The 19,436-nt window shown below is 39.8% G+C and overlaps 1 protein-coding gene across 1 annotated transcript in view; it reads right to left on the reverse strand.

Annotated features, from left to right (window-relative positions):
- Window positions 1-19,436, reverse strand: part of SNTG1 (syntrophin gamma 1) — a 4,111,241-nt gene that overhangs the window by 2,358,842 nt on the left and 1,732,963 nt on the right. Inside the window, exon 7 of the mRNA XM_044065493.1 lies at window positions 12,756-12,810. Coding sequence (XP_043921428.1) covers window positions 12,756-12,782 — 27 coding nt within the window. The 5' untranslated portion in view covers window positions 12,783-12,810. The remainder of the gene's footprint in view (window positions 1-12,755; window positions 12,811-19,436) is intronic.

Here is a 19,436-nt window from a genome sequence, read left to right on the forward strand (position 1 = left end):
ATGAATATCGATACTCCCCCTCCTTTTGTGGTTCGCTCCAAGTTTTGGGGCCAAAAAGCATGGTATGAGGTATAACCTGGTAGTGCTGGGGTGCTCTCGGGAGCCCTGAACCAGGTTTCTATTACTGCACAGATATCGATGTTCTCCATGCTAAGGAGAGTTTCGAGTGCGTGCATCTTGAGATTTAGACTTCTGGCATTGAGTAGCATTACTCTTAGTTTCTTATCCCTTATGATACCTATGGAGGTGGGTTTGTCTTTTGAGCCTTGCCTAAAAAAGGCACTATGGGGGTAGCAAGAACCTTTGCCAATATCCGAAAGCCCAGGGGTGACAGGTGCAAGCCGTCCCTAACGAAGCATCGTGGCTTGTCGAGCATATCATCCCAAGCTGACAGGCATTGGATCCCCTTTGAATGACACCAGTACTTAAGCCAATTGTTGAAATTGACCATCTTGTCTTCATATTGTGGCATCATTCTTGGTGAGGGTAAGATGCTACTCAAGGTCAGGGTCATACCGGCCTGGGCTACATGCTCAGAGAGCTCCTCTATGTCTCTTTTCATGTAGTCCAGGGAGGTACGTCTCAGGTCATTCACACCAGCATGGACAATGACTGAGTCATATTTGTACTTGCCTTGGAGTGACCTGAGTGCTTGTGTTATGTGGCGGATCCTAGCGCCCGACAGGCTGCTCACCATGACCCTCTCCTTGTTCAGCCTGGTGTGCGGGACGTCAGTGTGCCTGACAATAGAGTCATCTATTACAAGTGTATCAGGTGTGTTGTTTAGTCTTAAGGGCTGTGACTGTTCGGCACACTGGCTTTGTGAGATATGTGTTGCACGTGTTTTGTTTTGGGGTAGCGGTTGCTTGGGTGTCTGCTTTGGAGGTCTCTGCTGCTTAGGCAGATCTTTATTTAGAGCCTCCGAGTATGTTTTTGTGTGATTATGTGTTTGGTTTGCTGTCATGGTAGGTCTATGTGAGACTGGAATTGTGAGTGTGGTTTCCTTCTCCTCCTGACTGGTTATGCCAGTACTGAGTTGAGAGAGCTTAGCCTCCAGTTTGGCTATATGGTTGCATCTCTCACATGTGTTGGAATTTGTTGGGAGGGGGAGAGGGTTGTCTGTGTACATGAGGCAGTTGTAACATTGCCTCAAGATTCCCAGATTCACCAGCTGGACCGGAGAGGAGATTGGCAACTGACCTTTGGACATGCTAGAATAATATTGGGAATTCCTTTATAATTGAAAACAAGGGCCAGTGGGGAGTGAGGGTGCAGTGCTTTTAATTTTTAGTGCTGACTTATATAATTGCTTTAGTGAGCAAGTGCCAGGTAACTTAAGTGCAATGTGTTACAGGTAACTTAAATGCAAAAACGACAAACAGTAACTTTCTTTCAAGTGAAACAAGGAAATAAGTACAGTAAGCAATGCAGATATCACTAGTGATCCACAGAAGCTGAGAAGCCGTATTAGGTGGAATTAGCGTTCCAGGGAAATAACAAGCAAACAAACAACAAGCATATAAACAAAGCTAGTTTCAGCAGGCCTGGATCTAGTCTATGCTACAGCAAACAAGGTGTACCAATATCAGTAAGATACAGTTCAAATATTCAGGCACTATAAACCTTTAACCAGAAATTCCCAGCTCAGAAGGGCAGAGTCCAGCCTCTTCTCCCACAAGAGTGCAGACCACGAACCTTCTTAATGTAAAATAACTGGCCTGAAGCCCAAGTGCTTAAACTAGAACTAATACACTTTAAGAATAACAGACACTGGGCTCTCAATCAGCAGTTCCCAACTTAGAAGGATGAAAGCTACCTGTCCTGCCACCACAGTGCACACCACAAACCTTCCTAATGTAAAACAACTGGTCTGAAGCCCAAATGCTTAATCCAAAAGACTTAGAATGATAGCTACACTTTAATCAAGTTACTACCAAGCAGTAATAAATACAATTGAATACTTTAGAGAATGCCTGGATTAGTGCTCAAGTTACACAAACAAAGCTAGATCCAGCAGGCCCGAATCCAGTCTATGCCACAGCAAACAAGGCGCACCAACTTCAGTAAGAAGCAGTTCAGATATGCATGCACTATAAGCCTTTAATCAGAAATTCCCAGCTCAGAAGGGCAGAGTCCAGCCTCTCCTCCCACAAGAGTGCAGACCACGAACCCTCTTAATGTAAAATAACTGGCCTGAAAGCCCAAGTGCTTAAACCAGAATTAATACACTTTTAGAATAATAGACACTTACAAAGATGAGAATTATATAGTCATACAATTATTTACAAAAAATGTGTATATTATGTACAGATAAAAACAAGTTTTTTTTTTAAATGGAAAATATGAGGAGAGGATGGAGAGGAAAAAGGAGAGGTGTGAGAGGTAGATATAACTCTTAAAACTGGGTGAAGTAAAAGTTATTAAATAAATAAAAAAATTGACAGGTGTAGTACATAATTACTTGAATAAGCAGCTCTTCAAGGTACTATGCCCATAAATGCATAATTTCAAATAAATAAAGGTCATCAAAGAGGTTCATTAAATTCAGAGCTCCCACACTTGTTTTACCATAGAATTATCCTTGTGTGTTTTCCTTGGCTGCCACTCTCTCGTTTGCTGGTTTCCTTTCCTCTCCATTTATTTATTTATTTATTTATTACAGTCTGATGACCAGGTAGTCCATTGGGCCTGGAAGATCCCATTTTCAGTGGTGACCCAGGGAGAAAAGCTCCACAGAAGTAGTCAGCATATTAGAACTTATACAAAGTTATGTAGTAAAGCAGTGGAAATGTACAAACGATAATATACAGTTACTTAAACAAGACAATAACATTTCTACAGCTAGGTAATGAATTACCAAAAACTGAGATTCATACATTCAAAAAAAAAAAACATTAATTACAGTGTAGACCAATAGGGGAGAAGAAAAATGCTCACATTTATACAAAAGTTATACATAGTAATTAGGTAGTAGAGCAGTGGAAGCATATGGAGATACTATATAGTTAGTTATAGAAGACAAGACATTTCTAAATTCTAAGATGTGATTTACAAAGATGAGAATTATATAGTCATACAATTATTTACAAAAAATGTATATATTATGTACAGATAAAAACAAGTTTTTTTTTTTTTTTTAATGGAAAATATGAGGAGAGGATGGAGAGGAAAAAGGAGAGGTGGGAGAGGTAGATATAATTTATAGTAGTAAAAGGAGTAGATATAGGGGAGTTAATGAGGTATGGGGTAGAGGTATGTAGTACTAGGGGGATAGTATTGAGGAGTTTATGTGGTAGGTGTACAGAAGAATTCCCACTTTGATAAGAGGTGTGACTGAAGATTTTTGAAGTTAGAGTGACTCTGAATATTTTGAAGGGGGGCTGGAAGAGAATTCCAGAGTTTGGCTAAGGAGCAGGATAATAGTAGGTGGCCAGGGGGCCGGAGTGGTTTATGTATGTTTAGAAGATTGTGGTTTTCAGATCTGAATGATCAGTTGGGAATGTGGGAGGTTAAAGAGGTGCACAGAGACGGACAACTAGAGGGTCTGAATATAATCTTGTGACCAGTACAAAGTCTGAGGAGTTTAAGGTAGTTTGGAAGTTCAAAATATTTCAAACAATGGAGGGAGAGACAGTGATGAAATGAGTTTCTGGAGTTGGTGGCAAACTTGGAGATTTTATTGTAACAGGCTTCGAGCTTGGCCTGTAAGCCTAGCTGAAATTTAGTGACTAGAGGGGCACCATACATAAGAGAGGCTAAAAGGTAAGTAGAGGTGAGGTTGTGTCTGGTGGAGGGTAATTGTGTCTATACAGGAGACCTAGTTTTTGGTGTGTTTTTTTTTTAAGTTGGACTGGATATGGATTTCAAATTTTAGATTTTCATCAATTATGACACCAAGTAGTTTGGCATGTGATACTAATTCTATGGGGCTGTTATTCCAAGCAGTAACTGTGAAAGATCTTTTGTCTATATTGGTATTTTTGGATGGGGAGAAGATTATTGAATTTGTTTTGTTGACATTTAAGGTGAGGTGATTACTACGCATCCATGTATCAGTATTAGAGAAGGCTAGCTGAGTTTTGAGAAGAAGGTCAGAGGGGGCGTCTGCTGAACAAATGATAGTCGAGTCATCAGCATATTGAATTAGTGTGGCATCAGGGAGAAACTGTTGGAAGCTATTAATGAAAATGTTAAAGAGGAGGGGGCCAATGGCAGAACCCTGGGGGGGCACCGGTAGGGGTGTATAGAAAGGAAGAGTGTGCGGTTTTCCATTTGACAGCTTACTGTCTTTCGGAGAGGTAACTGGTGAACCAGAAGACAGTAGGGGGGAAGAGGTTGAGAGAGGAGAGTTGGGATAGTAGTAAGGGGTGGGAAATGGTATCAAAGGCTTTGGAGAGGTCAAGGAATAGAGTAGAAACTATTTTTCCAGAGTCGTGAGTGAGGTTTATGGAATCAAGAAAGGAGAGGAGGGCAGTGATGGTACTATGGCCGGGGCGGAAACCATATTGGGTAGGAGTTAGTCGGTTGGTTAGGGTCAGATGGGAAATCAGATGGACTTGAATACACTTCTCCATGATTTTTGATAGTAGGGAAAGGATGGCTATGGGCTAAAAATTAGAAGTGTCAGAGTTTTTATCTGATGAAACATGCTGGTCCTCACTGTATGTAGGACTTCAACTTATGGTTATGCAATGCTTAATGTGCACATGTGTAGGCCTGAATTATATTGTGATAGTGTGCCTGGAAGGTGACATCTGCACAATGGTCATATGCCCTTCTATAATGCTACTGGCCATCTGGACCAGTCTAGCTAGGTTCTTTTTCATAATACAAAAACTCTGTTGTAGCACACAGGATTGCTATGGCAGTGCTATGTCAGCATCCTTTCACATATTTGATTATCTGTGAGCCACATCATACTATAGGCCACATACCATTTAGTGCTGTGCATTTATGCATCACATCATATTATAGGAATAGGATTGTGATAGCTTCTACAACAAATGGAAGCCTCTCTCGTGGCACAGATCATGGTGAAGGAAATAGTGTGCAGCAATACTCTATGGCTCTTTGTAGGCAAGATGCATTATAGCATGACAGCAGCCTGTCTATAACTTTCTCACTGCAGGTGATCAACAGGCTTAGCCTAATGCTTAAGTGACAATCTCTGTTAGGTGAAGGCTGCCAGCCTAGCCAGATAGAATTTTGTAGATAATTCTGTCATTTGTAAATATTAATATAAGCCACTGGCTTGTTCTCTTAAATGGAAAAAATGGTGTTAAATGTGGAACTGCAAAAATGTAATAACAGTGCACTCTGCTGTAACAAAATTGACAAGTCAATACTTTGATGTCAAAACTCGGAGCTGAGATGTCTAGATAAAGGCATTCTGCCTATTATTTTCAGGCCAGAGTTAATGGCCAGAATTTACATGTATAATTTCTTTTATTGCTCTGGTTCCTGACCAGCTGCAAGATCAAAAGGGCTATTAACCTCTGAGAGTCTGTTAGCCTGGGAACCTGAAAGAAATGATGTGATCTGAAATGAATCAATGGTACTCTGTTATCAATTTAAGGACAGAAAGAATGAGAGCATTTGAGCATTTGTCTTGAGAACATCCAACTCACCACTCTGCCTGTGTCTATATGTAAGTAGGATTTTAGAACTGTGTTTTCTCTTAGATATAGTTAGGAAATAGGAAGATTAGACTAGTTTGTTTTTTCTGTGATGTCAGAACTTTTCTACTGTATTATTTTAAGTAATTCTCTGTGATCTCTGACCTCTTGACTAGCACTGTGTAGTAAGATGTAGTCTTGTGTGTTTATTATTTATTATTAAATATTTTTAAACCTTTTAACTGTGGCTGTTTTGTGTAGAGATAATTTAAGCTCTAGGAGTACATTGCATGTATATAGTGATACTGTACCAAGTCAGCCCAAATAAGTCTTGACTGGTTGCATTTACCATTTGGAAAATAATATTGCACAGTATAATTGGACACTCTTTCATAAGGACCTTTGAGTAGCTGATAAATATTAGTTGCGTGATGGCAGTGATTTCTACCGTATAGTCTGGGTAAAAGGGCACAGCTGGACAACCTGTGCCAGCCTTTCCCAGGAGTGTCTGTGTGGTTGTATAAACTCTTATCCCAAAGTGTGTGCATGTCAGCTACTTGGACAGGGACACAAAGCACTAGTTGGACAGAGAGGGTGCTGGAGGTTTTAGCTTGCCCACTAGGCTGAGATCTGGACCCTGTATCTGTGCCAGTGGGAAGTCTTACTAGGGACCTGGAGAGAAAGGAAGAAAACAGCCCCAGACTGACCGTGATCTTTGTGTGCTCTTAAGGGAAATTGTACTTTACTGTGTGTGTATTTATTATCCTTTCTCTACAGGGATGCCCCTCACTGGTGTTAGTGGTGAGGAATGAGGCTCCTTGATTGCTGGGCCAGTGCACAGGCATCACATATTAATTGGTTGGCAGTGGTGGGATATCAGCACCACAAATGAATTGGTTGGCAAATACAATTTGGCTTGTAGTGGTGCGGGTAGACTGAATTCTTGTAGGTTGTGTACAGTGATCACTGAAGGTGTTTTGTACTCTAAACCAGGCATGCAGTGAATACTCAGAGTTCAGATCACAATTGTTTTATTTCTTTTGTTAGCTTAGTTAGTCAGGGAGAGCAGGCAGCATGTCAGCAGAGGAGTATGGAAAGCAGACAAGGAGCCAGCTGGCTGAGATGTGCCAGGCTAGGGGACTGGTGCATGGAAACCTGACTAAAGCAGACCTGATTGCAGCCTTGGTTACAGCTGCATCAGAAAACAGCAGCCAGGTGGATGATCAGATTGGCAGTGGAGATGTACCACCCTCAGAGAATGGACAGCTCAACCTTTCTGCAGAGGACTTAAAAATCCATTTGGAGCTAAAGACTTGAGTTGGAGGCCAGGTGTTTGGAAATAAAAGCAGCTGATAAACTGAGGCATCTAGAGAGTGAGGAGAATGAGAAACTGCTACACATGGAAGCTGAGGAAGAGGAGAAACAGAGGCAGCATGAGAAGGAGATGCTGACTCTTCACCAGACTCATGGAGGTAATGGGGAAAAGAGTAACTGGACCTAGAAGCACAAAAGGTCAGTAAATTTATTCTGCGGTTTAAAGAGGGAGATAATTTTGATAGTTTCATTTATATGTTTGAGAAGGTATGTAAACAGTATGATGTTGACCAAAGGCTCTAGGTACAGTTCCTGACCCCCTTACTCCATGGTAAAGCTGTAACTGTGTTGTCTAAAATGTCTGACATTGACTGTTTTAATTACACTGTTGTTAAGAATTGGTTGTTAGAATGTTTTAAGCTAACACCTGAAACTTAAATGAAAAAGTTTTGTGAGCATAGACGCAAGGCAGATGAAAGTCTGTGTGAATATGTTGCTGAACTGAGCACTTATTTTCATAGGTGGGTGACTGGATGTCAGGTCACTACTTTTGAAGGGCTGGCAGACCTTTTGGTGAGGGAACAAGCCCTTATCACTTTGCTTGAGGACATGAGGACCTGGTTAGCTGATAAACAATGTGCTATTTCAGATTAACTGGGGAAGAAGGGAGACCTATACCTAACAAGCAGGGCATCCCTGCACAGGAAAGGGACCCCCAGTACTGCTCATGGGTCTAAAGGAACCCATGGTGGGCAGCACAGACTGCCCCAACAGAATCTGCCAGTCACATGGGGAAGCCACTAGTTCAGGTACACATCCAGGACCTAGGGTTAAATGTTTTGAATGCAACCAGTGGGGCCATGTGGCATACAGATGTTCATGGAGGCAAGGTGGTGAACAAAAGGTGAGAGAGCCAGTAAGTGGGAAAGGCAAAGTGCCAATAGTAGGTTGTCTTAAGACAACAGGGGTACCGAACTACCATCCTGCAGCTGTCTTGATAGGGAAGGATGTTGATGAGGCAGTACTATGTGCTTATGCAGTTACATGCAGTCAGGCTTGGAGGCAAGCATGTGGGTCTGGTACCCTGGGGGAGATCCAGTCAGACTGCATACTTGTAACCGGGACTGGTGAGGTGGTTATTTCATGGAGGGAGCTACTCTGTAGAAGTGAGAATGAATGTAAGGCACAGCTTCTTGTGGGTACTGATGCTCCCTTGGACAAAGTGACTGCAAAGGTAGAGGTGAGTAGTAGGACCCAGACTGGCAGTGAGGCACCACTGTCACAGGATGCTAGACTTCATGTGGAAGGGGAGCTGGGAAGGGTTACAAAGAGAGATTTGAGACAGGCTCAGCTTTCAGACCCTACATTGCAAGGCCTGAGGCAGGTAGCTAGGGAGGCACCTGATTCTCAAGGGAAGGGAGAATCTGTATACTGGGAGAAAAAGTTACTTTATAGAGAGTGGACCCCTGAGGGAGGACTAGAAGGTGAGACAGTACAGCAATTTGTAGTGCTTAGAGCCTACCATCTGGCACTTCTAGCCATAGCCCATGATATCCCCTTTGCAGGTCATATGGGCATAAAACATACAAAGAGATGTATTATGCAGAACTTCTATTGGCCTGGAATTTCCAGAGCTGTAACAGGGTATTACAGGACCTGTGAGCAGTGCCAAAAGGTAGGCAAGGCAGGAGACAAGGTGAGAGCTCCTTGATGCCTTTGCCTGTGATTGTGGAGCCATTTCAAAGGGTAGCTATATATATTGTAGGGCCTCTGAGTACCCCAAGTTCCACAGGGCCAAGTTCCATAGGGAAAAAAGTATATCCTAGTGGTAGTGGATTATGCACCACGATACCCTGAGGCAGTGACTCTGTCCTCCATTGAGGCAGGAAAGGTGGCAAATGCTTTGTTAAAGGTTTTCAGCAGACTGGGTTTCCCAAAAGAAATACTGACTGACAGATGTGCCAATTTCATGTCAGACCTGCTGGTTTGTCTGTGGAAGTAGTGTGGGGTGAAGCACCTGAAGACCAACCCCTACCTCCCCCAGACTAATGGTCTGGTTGAGAGGTTAAACTCTACAATCAAGTCCACGCTATAGGCATTTGCAGACCTGTTTAAGAGGGAGTGGGACAAATATTTGTCCCATCTGTTGTTTGCTTACAGAGAGGTTCCCCAGGAATCCACAGGTTTTTCACCCTTTGAGTTGCTGTATGGGCATAGGGTGAGGGGACCTCTAGATGTAATTTGAGATGAGTGGGAAGGTGAGTGTGAATTTCACAAGGAGTCTGTTGTGGCATATGTTCTAAACCTCAGAACAAGGCTCAGGGAACTCCTGGGTTTGGCCCAGGGGAATCTGGATGAAGCCCAACAACAGAAAATAGTATGGTATGACAGGATGCTTGAGCTAGAAAGTACACTGTAGGGCAGCAGGTAATGGTTCTCATTCCTGTCAGACACAACTAGTTGCAAGCAGCTTGGGAGGGACCCTATGAGGTGGTAAGAAAGGTAAGTGATGTTAACTACATGGTAGAACTGCTAGGCAGGAGGCAGGAGCACAAATTGTACCATGTTAACATGATGAAACCTTACAATGATAGGAAAGCCCTTGTGCTGAGCATTTGCAGTGGCTTGCAGGAGGAGTCTGAGGGAGATCTGGTGACTGATCTCCTCAGTGAGGCTCGGACAGACACCTCAGTTGAAGGTATAGCAATGTCCCAGCAGCTATCTCCTACCCGACTTCGAGAAATTGGAGCAGTGTTCCAGGAGTTTGGGGACATGTTCACTGGGAAACCAGGGTGCTCTGACCTGGTGCAGCACCAGGTGGATACAGGACCCCAAAGACCTATTAGGCAGGCCCCTTATAGGGTACCTGAGAGAGTCAAACAGACTCTGAGGGAGGAGATACAGGAGATGTTGGACTAGGGGTGATTCAAGAGTCCAACAGCCCCTGGGCCTCCCTAGTGGTGCTGGTGCTAAAGAAGGATGGCAGCACCAGGTTCTGTGTGGACTACAGGAAATTAAATAGTCACACAGAGTCAGATGCTTACCCTATGCTTAGGACAGATGAGGCCATAGAACAGCTGGGTGGGGCTAAGTAACTTACAACCATTGATCTTACCAATGGTTGCTGTCAGGTGACCTTGACTACCAGTGCTAAAGAGAAGTCAGCTTTTGTGACTCCTTTTGGCTTGTAGGAGTTAACAAAGATGCCCTTTGGGATGAAAAATGCCCCAGTAAATTTCCAAAGGATGGTAGATCATATCCTAGCAGGGGCAGGTGGGTATTCCCTTGCTTACCTAGATGATATTGCCATCCACAGCCATTCCTGGCAAGAGCACCTTCAGTATGTCAGGGAAGTGCTGGGAAGACTACAGAGGGCAGGGTTGACCATTAAGCCCAACAAATGTCAGGTGGGTATGGGTATGGCAGAGTTCTCCTACCTGGGACATAGAGTGGGGAGTGGTGAGATCAGGCCAGAACCTGCCAAAGTAGAAGCCATTCTGGCATGGCCTGCACCTGTTACCAAACAGCAGGTGAGGGCATTCGAAGGGACAGCAGGGTACTACAGAAAGTTTTCCCCAGTTATAGTACCATAGCTGCTCCCCTCACTGACCTGATGAGGAAGAACAGGCCAGATAAGGTAGTGTGGACCCCAGCATGTCAGCAAGTATTTCAGGAGCTTAAGGAAGCTTTGGGAGGACACCCTGTGTTAGCCAGTCCAGATTACAGCAAAGAATTTGTTGTGCAGGTGGATGCTTCAAACCATGGGGGAGGGGGGCTGTATTTAGCCAGATTTTTTCAGACGGAGAAGAGCACTCAGTGGTTTATCATAGTTGTAGGTTCCAACCCAGGGAGGAATTCTATGCAGCTGTAGAAAAGGAATGTCTAGCCACAGTGTGGGCACTACAGAAACTTCAGCCTTATCTGTATGGAAGAAAATTAACTCTAGTGACAGATCACAACCCCCTAACATAGTTACACAGAGCCAGCCAGCAAAATGCCAAGTTGCTAAGATGGATCCTAGGGTTGCAAGTATATGATATGTCAGTGCAGCACTGCAGTGGGATTAGCAATGCCAACAAAGATGGGATCTCAAGATAGGGAATGGGGCAAGGTATACTCAGATAGACATAACCCTCTCAAGCAACATTTCTCAAGGGTCACTTGAAAAACTAGCTTGAGCTCCCCAGAGGGGGAGATGTGTGAAGATAGGTGAAGGCTGCCAGCCTAGCCAGATAGAATTTTGTAGATAATGCTTTCATTTGTAAATATTAATATAAGCCACTAGCTTGTTCTCTTAAATGGGAAAAAATGGTGTTAAATCTGAAACTGCAAAAAATGTAACAACAGTGCACTCTGCTGTAAAAAAGCTGACAAGTCAATTCTTAGATGTCAAAACTTGGAGCCGAGATGTCTAGATAAAGGCATTCTGCCTGTTGTTTTGAGGCCATAGTTAATGGCTAGAATTTGTATGTATACTTTCTTTTATTGCGCTGGTTCCTGAACAGCTGTAAAGTCAAAAGGGCTATTAACCTCTGAGAGTCTGTTAGCCTAGGTACCTGAAAGAAATGATGTAATCTGAAATGAATCAGTGGTACTGTGTTATCAATTTAAGGACAGAAAGAATGAGAGCATCTGAGCATTTGTCTTGAGAACATCCAACTCACCACTCTGCCTGTATCTATATCTAAGTAGTATTTTAGAACTGTATTTTCTCTTAGATATAGCTAGGAAATAGGACGATTAGACTAGTTTTTTTCTGTGACGTCAGAACTTTTCTACTGTATTATTTTAAGTATTTCTCTGTGATCTCTGAACTCTTGACTAGCACTGTGTAGTAAGAAGTATTGTCTTGTGTTTTATTATTTATTATTACATATTCTTAGACCTTTCAGCTGTGGCTATTTTGTGTAGAGATAATTTAAACTCTAAGAGTAATTTGCATGTATATAGTGATACTGTTCCAAGTCACTCCAAATAAGTCTTGACTGGTTGCACTTACCATTTTGACAATAATATTGCACAGTATAATTGGACACCCTTTCATAAGGGCCTTTGAGTAGCTGATAAATATTAGCTGGGTGGTGGCAGTGATTTTTACAGTATAGTCTGGGTAAAAGGGGCACAGCTGGAGAACCTGTGCCAGCCTTCCCCAGGAGTGTCTGTGGTGTTGTATAAACTCTTATCTCAAAGTGTGTGTTTGTGTGTTAGCTACTTGGGCAGGGACATGAAGCACTGTTTGGACAGAAAGGGTGCTAGAGGTTTTAGCTTGCCCACTAGGCTGACTTCTGGACCCTATAGCTGTGCCAGTTGGGAGTCTTATTGGGGACCTGGAACGAAAGGGAGAAACCAGCCCCAGACTGACTGTGATCTCTGTGTGCTCTTAATGGAAAGTTTAGTTTACTGTGTGTGTATTTATTATCCTTTCCCTATATGGACGCCCCTCATTGGTCTTAGTGTTGAGGATTGAGGCTCCTTGATTGCTGGGCCATTGCACGGGCATCACACAATGTTCCACCATTTGGAATTATTACAGCAGTTAAGGTCAATTACATTTTTCATGGATTTTAGATGGAATCTTAACATGTGCAACAAACAAAAGGATATGATGAAAAACACACAAATCAGAAATGTAAGAATATTGTTTAGTATTGTTATTCCATCTTCTTAATTTTAAAAAAAGCTATAATTTCTTCAAACAGCTAAAAGACTAGAGAAGGACTGGCTTAAGTTTGTGTTCAGAAAAGCTTAAATCAGAAATTTGCTAAATACAACTTCATAAAGTACACCATTTTATGAAATGTAATGAATGCAAAGAAACGACCTTACCTCCTCACAGGAAGTCCTGAAATCCATGTGCTATGGCACAATCAGCAATGGTCACCTAAAATATATAACAAAATACTAACACTTTAGACTTTGCTGATTAAGGTTAGTTAATTGCTTAGATTATCAACAGAAAGAACATGGTTTTAAAGTCACAATCTCGTTAAGGAATCTGGAATGGATGGCATTGATTAGCAGTTTCTTTAGCAGTGGACTCAATTTCATCTTGCCAGTTATTACTAACTCTAAAAGTATCTGTCAGTTAAAAAGTAAACATCAACAAATCATTCTCAAGTAAAAAAAAAGAAAATAAATAATAATAAATTATAGTCTCTAAAATACAATGTATCTGTCATAAAAGGACATAGACCTCTAAATTAAGGTTTTAATTATCAAATATATAGATAAAAACTAAGATGTATACAATCCCTTCACTATCTGACTGTCTGAATGCAAATGCAAAAAAACCTGAATGTGCTCAATGTTTTCCCATCTTTGCAATGCCTTAAAATCAAGCTCATACACAATCAGTGCAGGAAGGAAACTTCACTCTACTGACTCTTCAAAGGCGTTTAGATCATCCAAGACATATGCATAATAAAAAGAGTACACCCTGTATCTTGCTGAACATCCCAGACAAACACAGTAGATATGCAAACACACACCGCCTGACACCATTTGGATAATAGCGTAGTCAGACCACTTAGGATAATGCATTACTTCATTTTGTCATTATTTCTTTAAATTTGTTATTTGCAGCACAATCCTTTCTCCCCAACACCTACAAAAAAGTAAACATTTACATGAGTGCTCCTACATATGGTCATTTTACAGAGATAGCTCAAAATAATATCTATTCCTTTGTAAATTTAATTCTAGGAAGTAAGTGCTTCATTGCACCTGCAGCCCATCTCATTTCTGTGGTTGTCTGTTAGTTAATGAATGCAACAGTTCCCTCTCACCTATCTTATCATCAGTTCAGCTCTCACGCCCACTGTCTGACTGAGCTTTTAATGCAGTGATTACTGTCTGAGTTCTGGCTTAGCCAATATTGTGCATTTAATAAGCGCAGTTATATAGCTTAAGATTTTCACATAAGTATGCTCATTATGTGCAACTGCTTTGAATTTTTCAGATTTATTATTTTTTTTTATAATAATTGAATGATTTTTGACAAACCATTCTGAAAAAATGCTACAACTCAACTTCTAAGCTCAAGTTTAAACTCTGTCATTAACTATCCACAGTTTCTCAAGTAAAACATTATTAGTAAACCAGCACAAGATGAAGGCAGAAACATAAGCATATTCACGGATATCAATTTAATATGATTAACTGTGTTTTGTTTGGCAGACATGACTAATCCAAAATGCTTAAAGCCTTGGGACATCCATCTTAAAAGTTGCAATTGCGAGTCCATGAAACAAAAAACCCAAACACACACAACTAATTTTTTCTGTAGAGAGGCAAATCCACATGTAACTTGTCATGTGAGTGCAAGCACCTACATCCCAATCTCTAAATGTATAGACTCCTGCATCAAGGTTGCACAAACTTGAAGAGGAGGAGGGAGGTGGACTGTGACGACCGTGCCCTGGCCTAGCAATCAAGGAGCCTCAATCCTCACCACTAACACCAGGGAGGTCATTTCCTAGAAAAGGAAAGGATAACTAATACACACAGTAAAGTACAATTTCCCTTAAGTGCACACAGAGATCACAGTCAGTCTGGGGCTGGTTGCTCCCTTGCTTGCCAGGTCCCCAATAAGACTCCCCACTGGCACAGCTATAGGGTCCAGGTCTCAGCCTAACTGGGCAAGCTAAAACCTCCAGTACCCTCTTTGTCCAACCAGTACTTCATGTCCTTGCCAAGTAGCTGACACAACACACACACACACTTTAAGATAAGTATTTATACAACTTGTGAACAAAACTAAAGCCACAGCCTAATGCAGGAATGGCACAGTAAAATTTTTAATAAAATAAGCTTTTCTTCCACTTTAATAAAATGTGAAACCTTCAGAAAAATATGCACCTTGCAACACATGTCTTTAAAAACCAATAATGCATTACACAATGATAAATCTAAAATAAATAATAAAATGTGTAAAAACACATAAATGCATATAAAATTATACACAAATACAAAAAAATCTACAAAAAATCAAATATACAACAAAATAAAAAATAAATCATGCTGAATAATTAAATGCAAAAAATGAATATTAAAATGTAATGCTCAAAATAAAACATCACATTGAATTAAAACATAATAAAAATGAATTAATCAATAATAAAACTATAAACATAAATAATTGATAGACAATGTTATAATACTAAATTAAAACATGATATTTGTACAACAAGAAACATTTGAAGATTTGGAAGATTGATTTGTTTAAATTTCAAATAATCAAATAATTATGATGTTACCCCCTGGATATTGGTGAAATCTGACATTAATGCCTGGTATATGTTTTTCACCAAATTTGTCTGTTGTCTCTGTCTACAAACTTTAACTCAAACTTTTGAAAAAAATTTGAATTAATCAATGAATTCTGTTTTCTGTATTTTTTAATTCTAATTCATCTTAAAGTATAAGTGCTTGTTTTAGAACCTCTTTCTTTTTAGACTACCTTTTAGTTTCATTTTATACCACAAATCACTGATATGACACAAATAAAATATACAATAACATGTTACAGTTGAAATATTTCTTTGCCCAATAAGTTTTTTTAGAATGTTTCAAAGTGATGCATTTTATTACTCAAAAAGAATCTACATTGTGTACAAGGTGCATGCAAATGTGCTTTTTTTTATCTAGATTCTCTTTAGAACTCTAATATGCCTTTTTAATGAGATCTAATCTTTTTTTAACACTATTTACTATTAGTAAGTTCTTGGTTTTTTTTGATGTTAGTGTTCTTTTTTTTCTAAAACAATTCTTTTCTATTCTCTTTTTTTCTTCTCTGATTTCTTCAAAATTATTTTGTTCATTCTTTTCATAGTGTAGTGGAACTTCAAATCTTCATATTTATTGGCATTCCTCTGCCTTTGACAGCCTTCTCTGTTTATTTCTATAATTTGTTTGTATAATATAATATCTAATAGCTAATAATTTGCTTTTCCTACTTTTAATTACATTTTTTTACCCAATTGTTTTTTTATATTGTCTTTTTATCCTCTTATTACAACAATGTCTCTCAAAATTATAAGTTCTTGCAAAATACTGTATCATTTAGTGAGTCTGATCACTTGTTCCTTCCACTCACTTTTTTCTTTTTTCACTTTTGATGTCTTCATTTGAAGTGAAGATAATGGTTTAATCTTGTGTTTATAATAGACTCTACTATACTACCAGTGTTGTTGATAGTGATTATCCAGAAGAAAATCAAGAAATAATCAGAAAATCAACCTCTAAATGTTTGAAAACTAGAAGCTAGTAGTGGTATTAATAGTAGTTAACATGTTCTCTGTTTTAAAATTCCACCTTTTAAACCAAAAAACAAAACAAAAATATCTAATAGTCTAATACACTTTCCCAAAACATTTTCATGGACTTTCAAAAAAAAATTGTTCCCATCATCCATCACTAAATTAGCAAAGGCTGGGGCCACCCTGGCCCCATTGCCCTCCTTCACACCCACCACTCAAGCTAAGATGATTGGTAAGATGTTCTTCTCATATACCTTCCTTCTATTGGTTTCGATGGAAGTATAGAGGCTTTTCATCTCTATGTGGCAAAATTTACATCTTTGTCTAATCCTAAAGCTTTTTTGACCAACTCTATTGTAACCCTAGAATAATTCACAATTTTTGAAACTTGCAGTCCTCAGACCCTGCGGTAATATTGCTGTTTGACTAACTCCACTTTGAACCAACCACGCTCCCGCACGCTCAATGCAAACGGCGCACAATTATGACTCATTTCATTGTTAGTAATGTTAACCCCTGAGTTAGTAATGTTGTTTTTTTTGTTTGTAAACAGTCAAACAAAACACTATCTTCGTGATAGTAGCTAACGTGGGGTATCCACATCACAGGAGTCACGCACTTCTTCAGCCTACCCTCATCCCTGCCGCCGTGTGTGTAGAAAGTCCAGCAAGTTGTCCGAGTTGTGACGCCTCTACTTCTCTAAGCTCTGTGCACTAAGCGGAAAAAATGGAAAAACAAACAAACACGGACTAAGCAGCAACCAGTGAAAACTAAAGCTACAGCCTAAATGCAGGAATGGCACAAACGAGGCAGATGCAGTTTTAGCGCTTTCTTCCACTTTATAATAATGAAATTAAATGTGTAATACAAAATAACATAAAAAATATATACATTTATACAAAACCATCTAAATGCAATCAAATATCTTCTATAAAAAATCCTACTTTCATACAAATTTGTATAATGCAAATACTGAATAATTAAATTCACAAAACATCTATTTCAACTATACAACTTCACAGATACCCCTGGGAAAGGCTGACAGATTCTCCAGCTGTACCCCTTTACCCAGACTATACAGTAGTAATTACTGCCACCACCTTGGTAATAATATCAGCTACTAAAAGGCCCTTAAAAGGGTGTCCAATTATTGCTGTGCAATATTAATATCCAATGGTAGTATGACTAACAGTCAAGACTTACTTTAGAGTGGCCTGTTACAAACCTCTTTAAATATGCAATGTACTCTAGAGCTTATCTCTACACAAATCAGCCACAAGTAGAAGGTTTTAAAAATATTTAATAAATAATTAAAACACAAGGCAAAACTACTACACCACAGATATATCTAAGAGGTCAGAGATCACACAGAAACTTAAAATAATACAGTAGAACAGGTCTGATTTCAAAAAAAATACCTAATTAATTTTACTAGCTTTAACTATTCCTACAAGAAATCACAGTGCTAAAACTTACATGTGAGCATAAGGCAGAGTACTGATAAATTAGATGTCCAGAGTCAAAATGCCTTTTAGTCTCTTGTGAGAAATAGTATTTAAACATTACTAACAAACATGTCTCTAAGGCCCTCCCAAAGGCAGATCATTTTTGACACTTAGGTTTTCCCAGTATTCATATTGCATCATCTTAACACCTGTTCTGAGTTCTCAGGCCATAAACTGCAGTATTTAGCAATTTAACACCTCCTCAGAAACTTACAACAATACAAGACATTTCACATGTATATGCTAGCAGAAACCAGAGCAGTAAAGCACCTTCCACATCTAAATTCTAGTCATAAACTTTAGCCTTAAAACAATGGTCATAAAATCTTCATCTAGTCGCCCTGGAGCCAAATTGTAAAACATTAAAGAGATTCATAAGATCTTTTCAACTTAAAAAGACACATTTGAAATACTTGGCTTGGATTTCCTTACAGCAGATGGCAATGTTGCAACAATTTTGAAGTTCACATTTTACAGTGCTTTCTTACATTTAAAAACACAAGCCTGTATTTTACATTTATTTATACAGTTGATAGAATTATGTATCAAATTCTATTTGACTAGGCTGGCAGCCTTCACCCATCTCTCCCCAATCGTCACATGGACAACAAAAGCAGAATTTGCCTTCTCCCTCTTGTCTGATTCCACAATTCACTCAATGTGTAACCTGCAGTAGAAAAGTAATATTTGGTGAATTTAAACATTTTCCCAACTTCATCTCCTTATGTCAGAATTGGATCTGCAAAGAAAAAGAAACTAAGAGGTTTAACCTTCAAACACTTTACTTAGCCTACTATACCAGTGGTCATCTGATGCCAAGCTATTGCTGAGTTATTTGGACATTAGCACGGGTAGTAGTCATGTGAGGATATGTTTGATTCCAAGACAATTGCAGATTCTAGGAGGAAGGTATACAGGCATACTGTGTATATAAAAGTCTTTTGGCTATTACTGTGCTAGAAAGTATCACTCCAGTATTAACCTGACTGCTTTCTCTATGTATCTCCCATTTTTATGCTTAGCTGTAGTTTTTCAGCTGGTTTTGGTTGTGGTCTTAGAAATCTGAGGACCAGTAGTGATTGTTCTGTGGTTATTCGGTTTCTCTTCTCTTTTTAACTGTGATGGTCACTGTTTGTATGAAGTCTTTTCTAAAGGCTACAGAGACTTGCGTGAAGTTTAATACTGAATTGAAAGAGATTAACTGGCTTTTTAAACTTCAAGAAAAGTGTAGGAAAGTACTTGTTTCTACTTACACTTGAAATCGCATAGCAATTTCTGCTAATTAAATGGTGTTTATCTGAAATTTACTATTGTTTTTAGTCTGCTTGGCTAAACATTTGTTTGGTGTTTGTAACAGCTGTGTGGCTGTTAATGCCTTACAAAGTATCACCCCAGTATTATGTGTAGTTGCCCAGCATAATGCATCTGAGGTTATCCAAGTGCAACTAACTCTGGGCAAAACTGCAATCCAAATTGTAGCTTGCTATAGATCCCCCACCATGCCCCAGGATTCCCACTCCTCTTTTCTTGATGTACTGGAAAATATTAGGGTTCAACCAAACACCCTAATAATGGGAGACTTCAACTACCCCACCATTAACTGGGAAAACTACTGGTGTATCAACTCCTTAGCTCAATGCTTTCTGGAATTCATAAACTCCAATGCCCTAGATCAACTTATCCACACCCCCCACCAGGGGCAACAATATCCTAGACCTAGTCATTACCAACATGTGTGACCAGTG

Source organism: Protopterus annectens, chromosome 3.part0 (assembly GCF_019279795.1).
Source record: "Protopterus annectens isolate FY-2018-M chromosome 3.part0, PAN1.0, whole genome shotgun sequence".
Taxonomy (NCBI): domain Eukaryota; kingdom Metazoa; phylum Chordata; order Ceratodontiformes; family Protopteridae; genus Protopterus; species Protopterus annectens.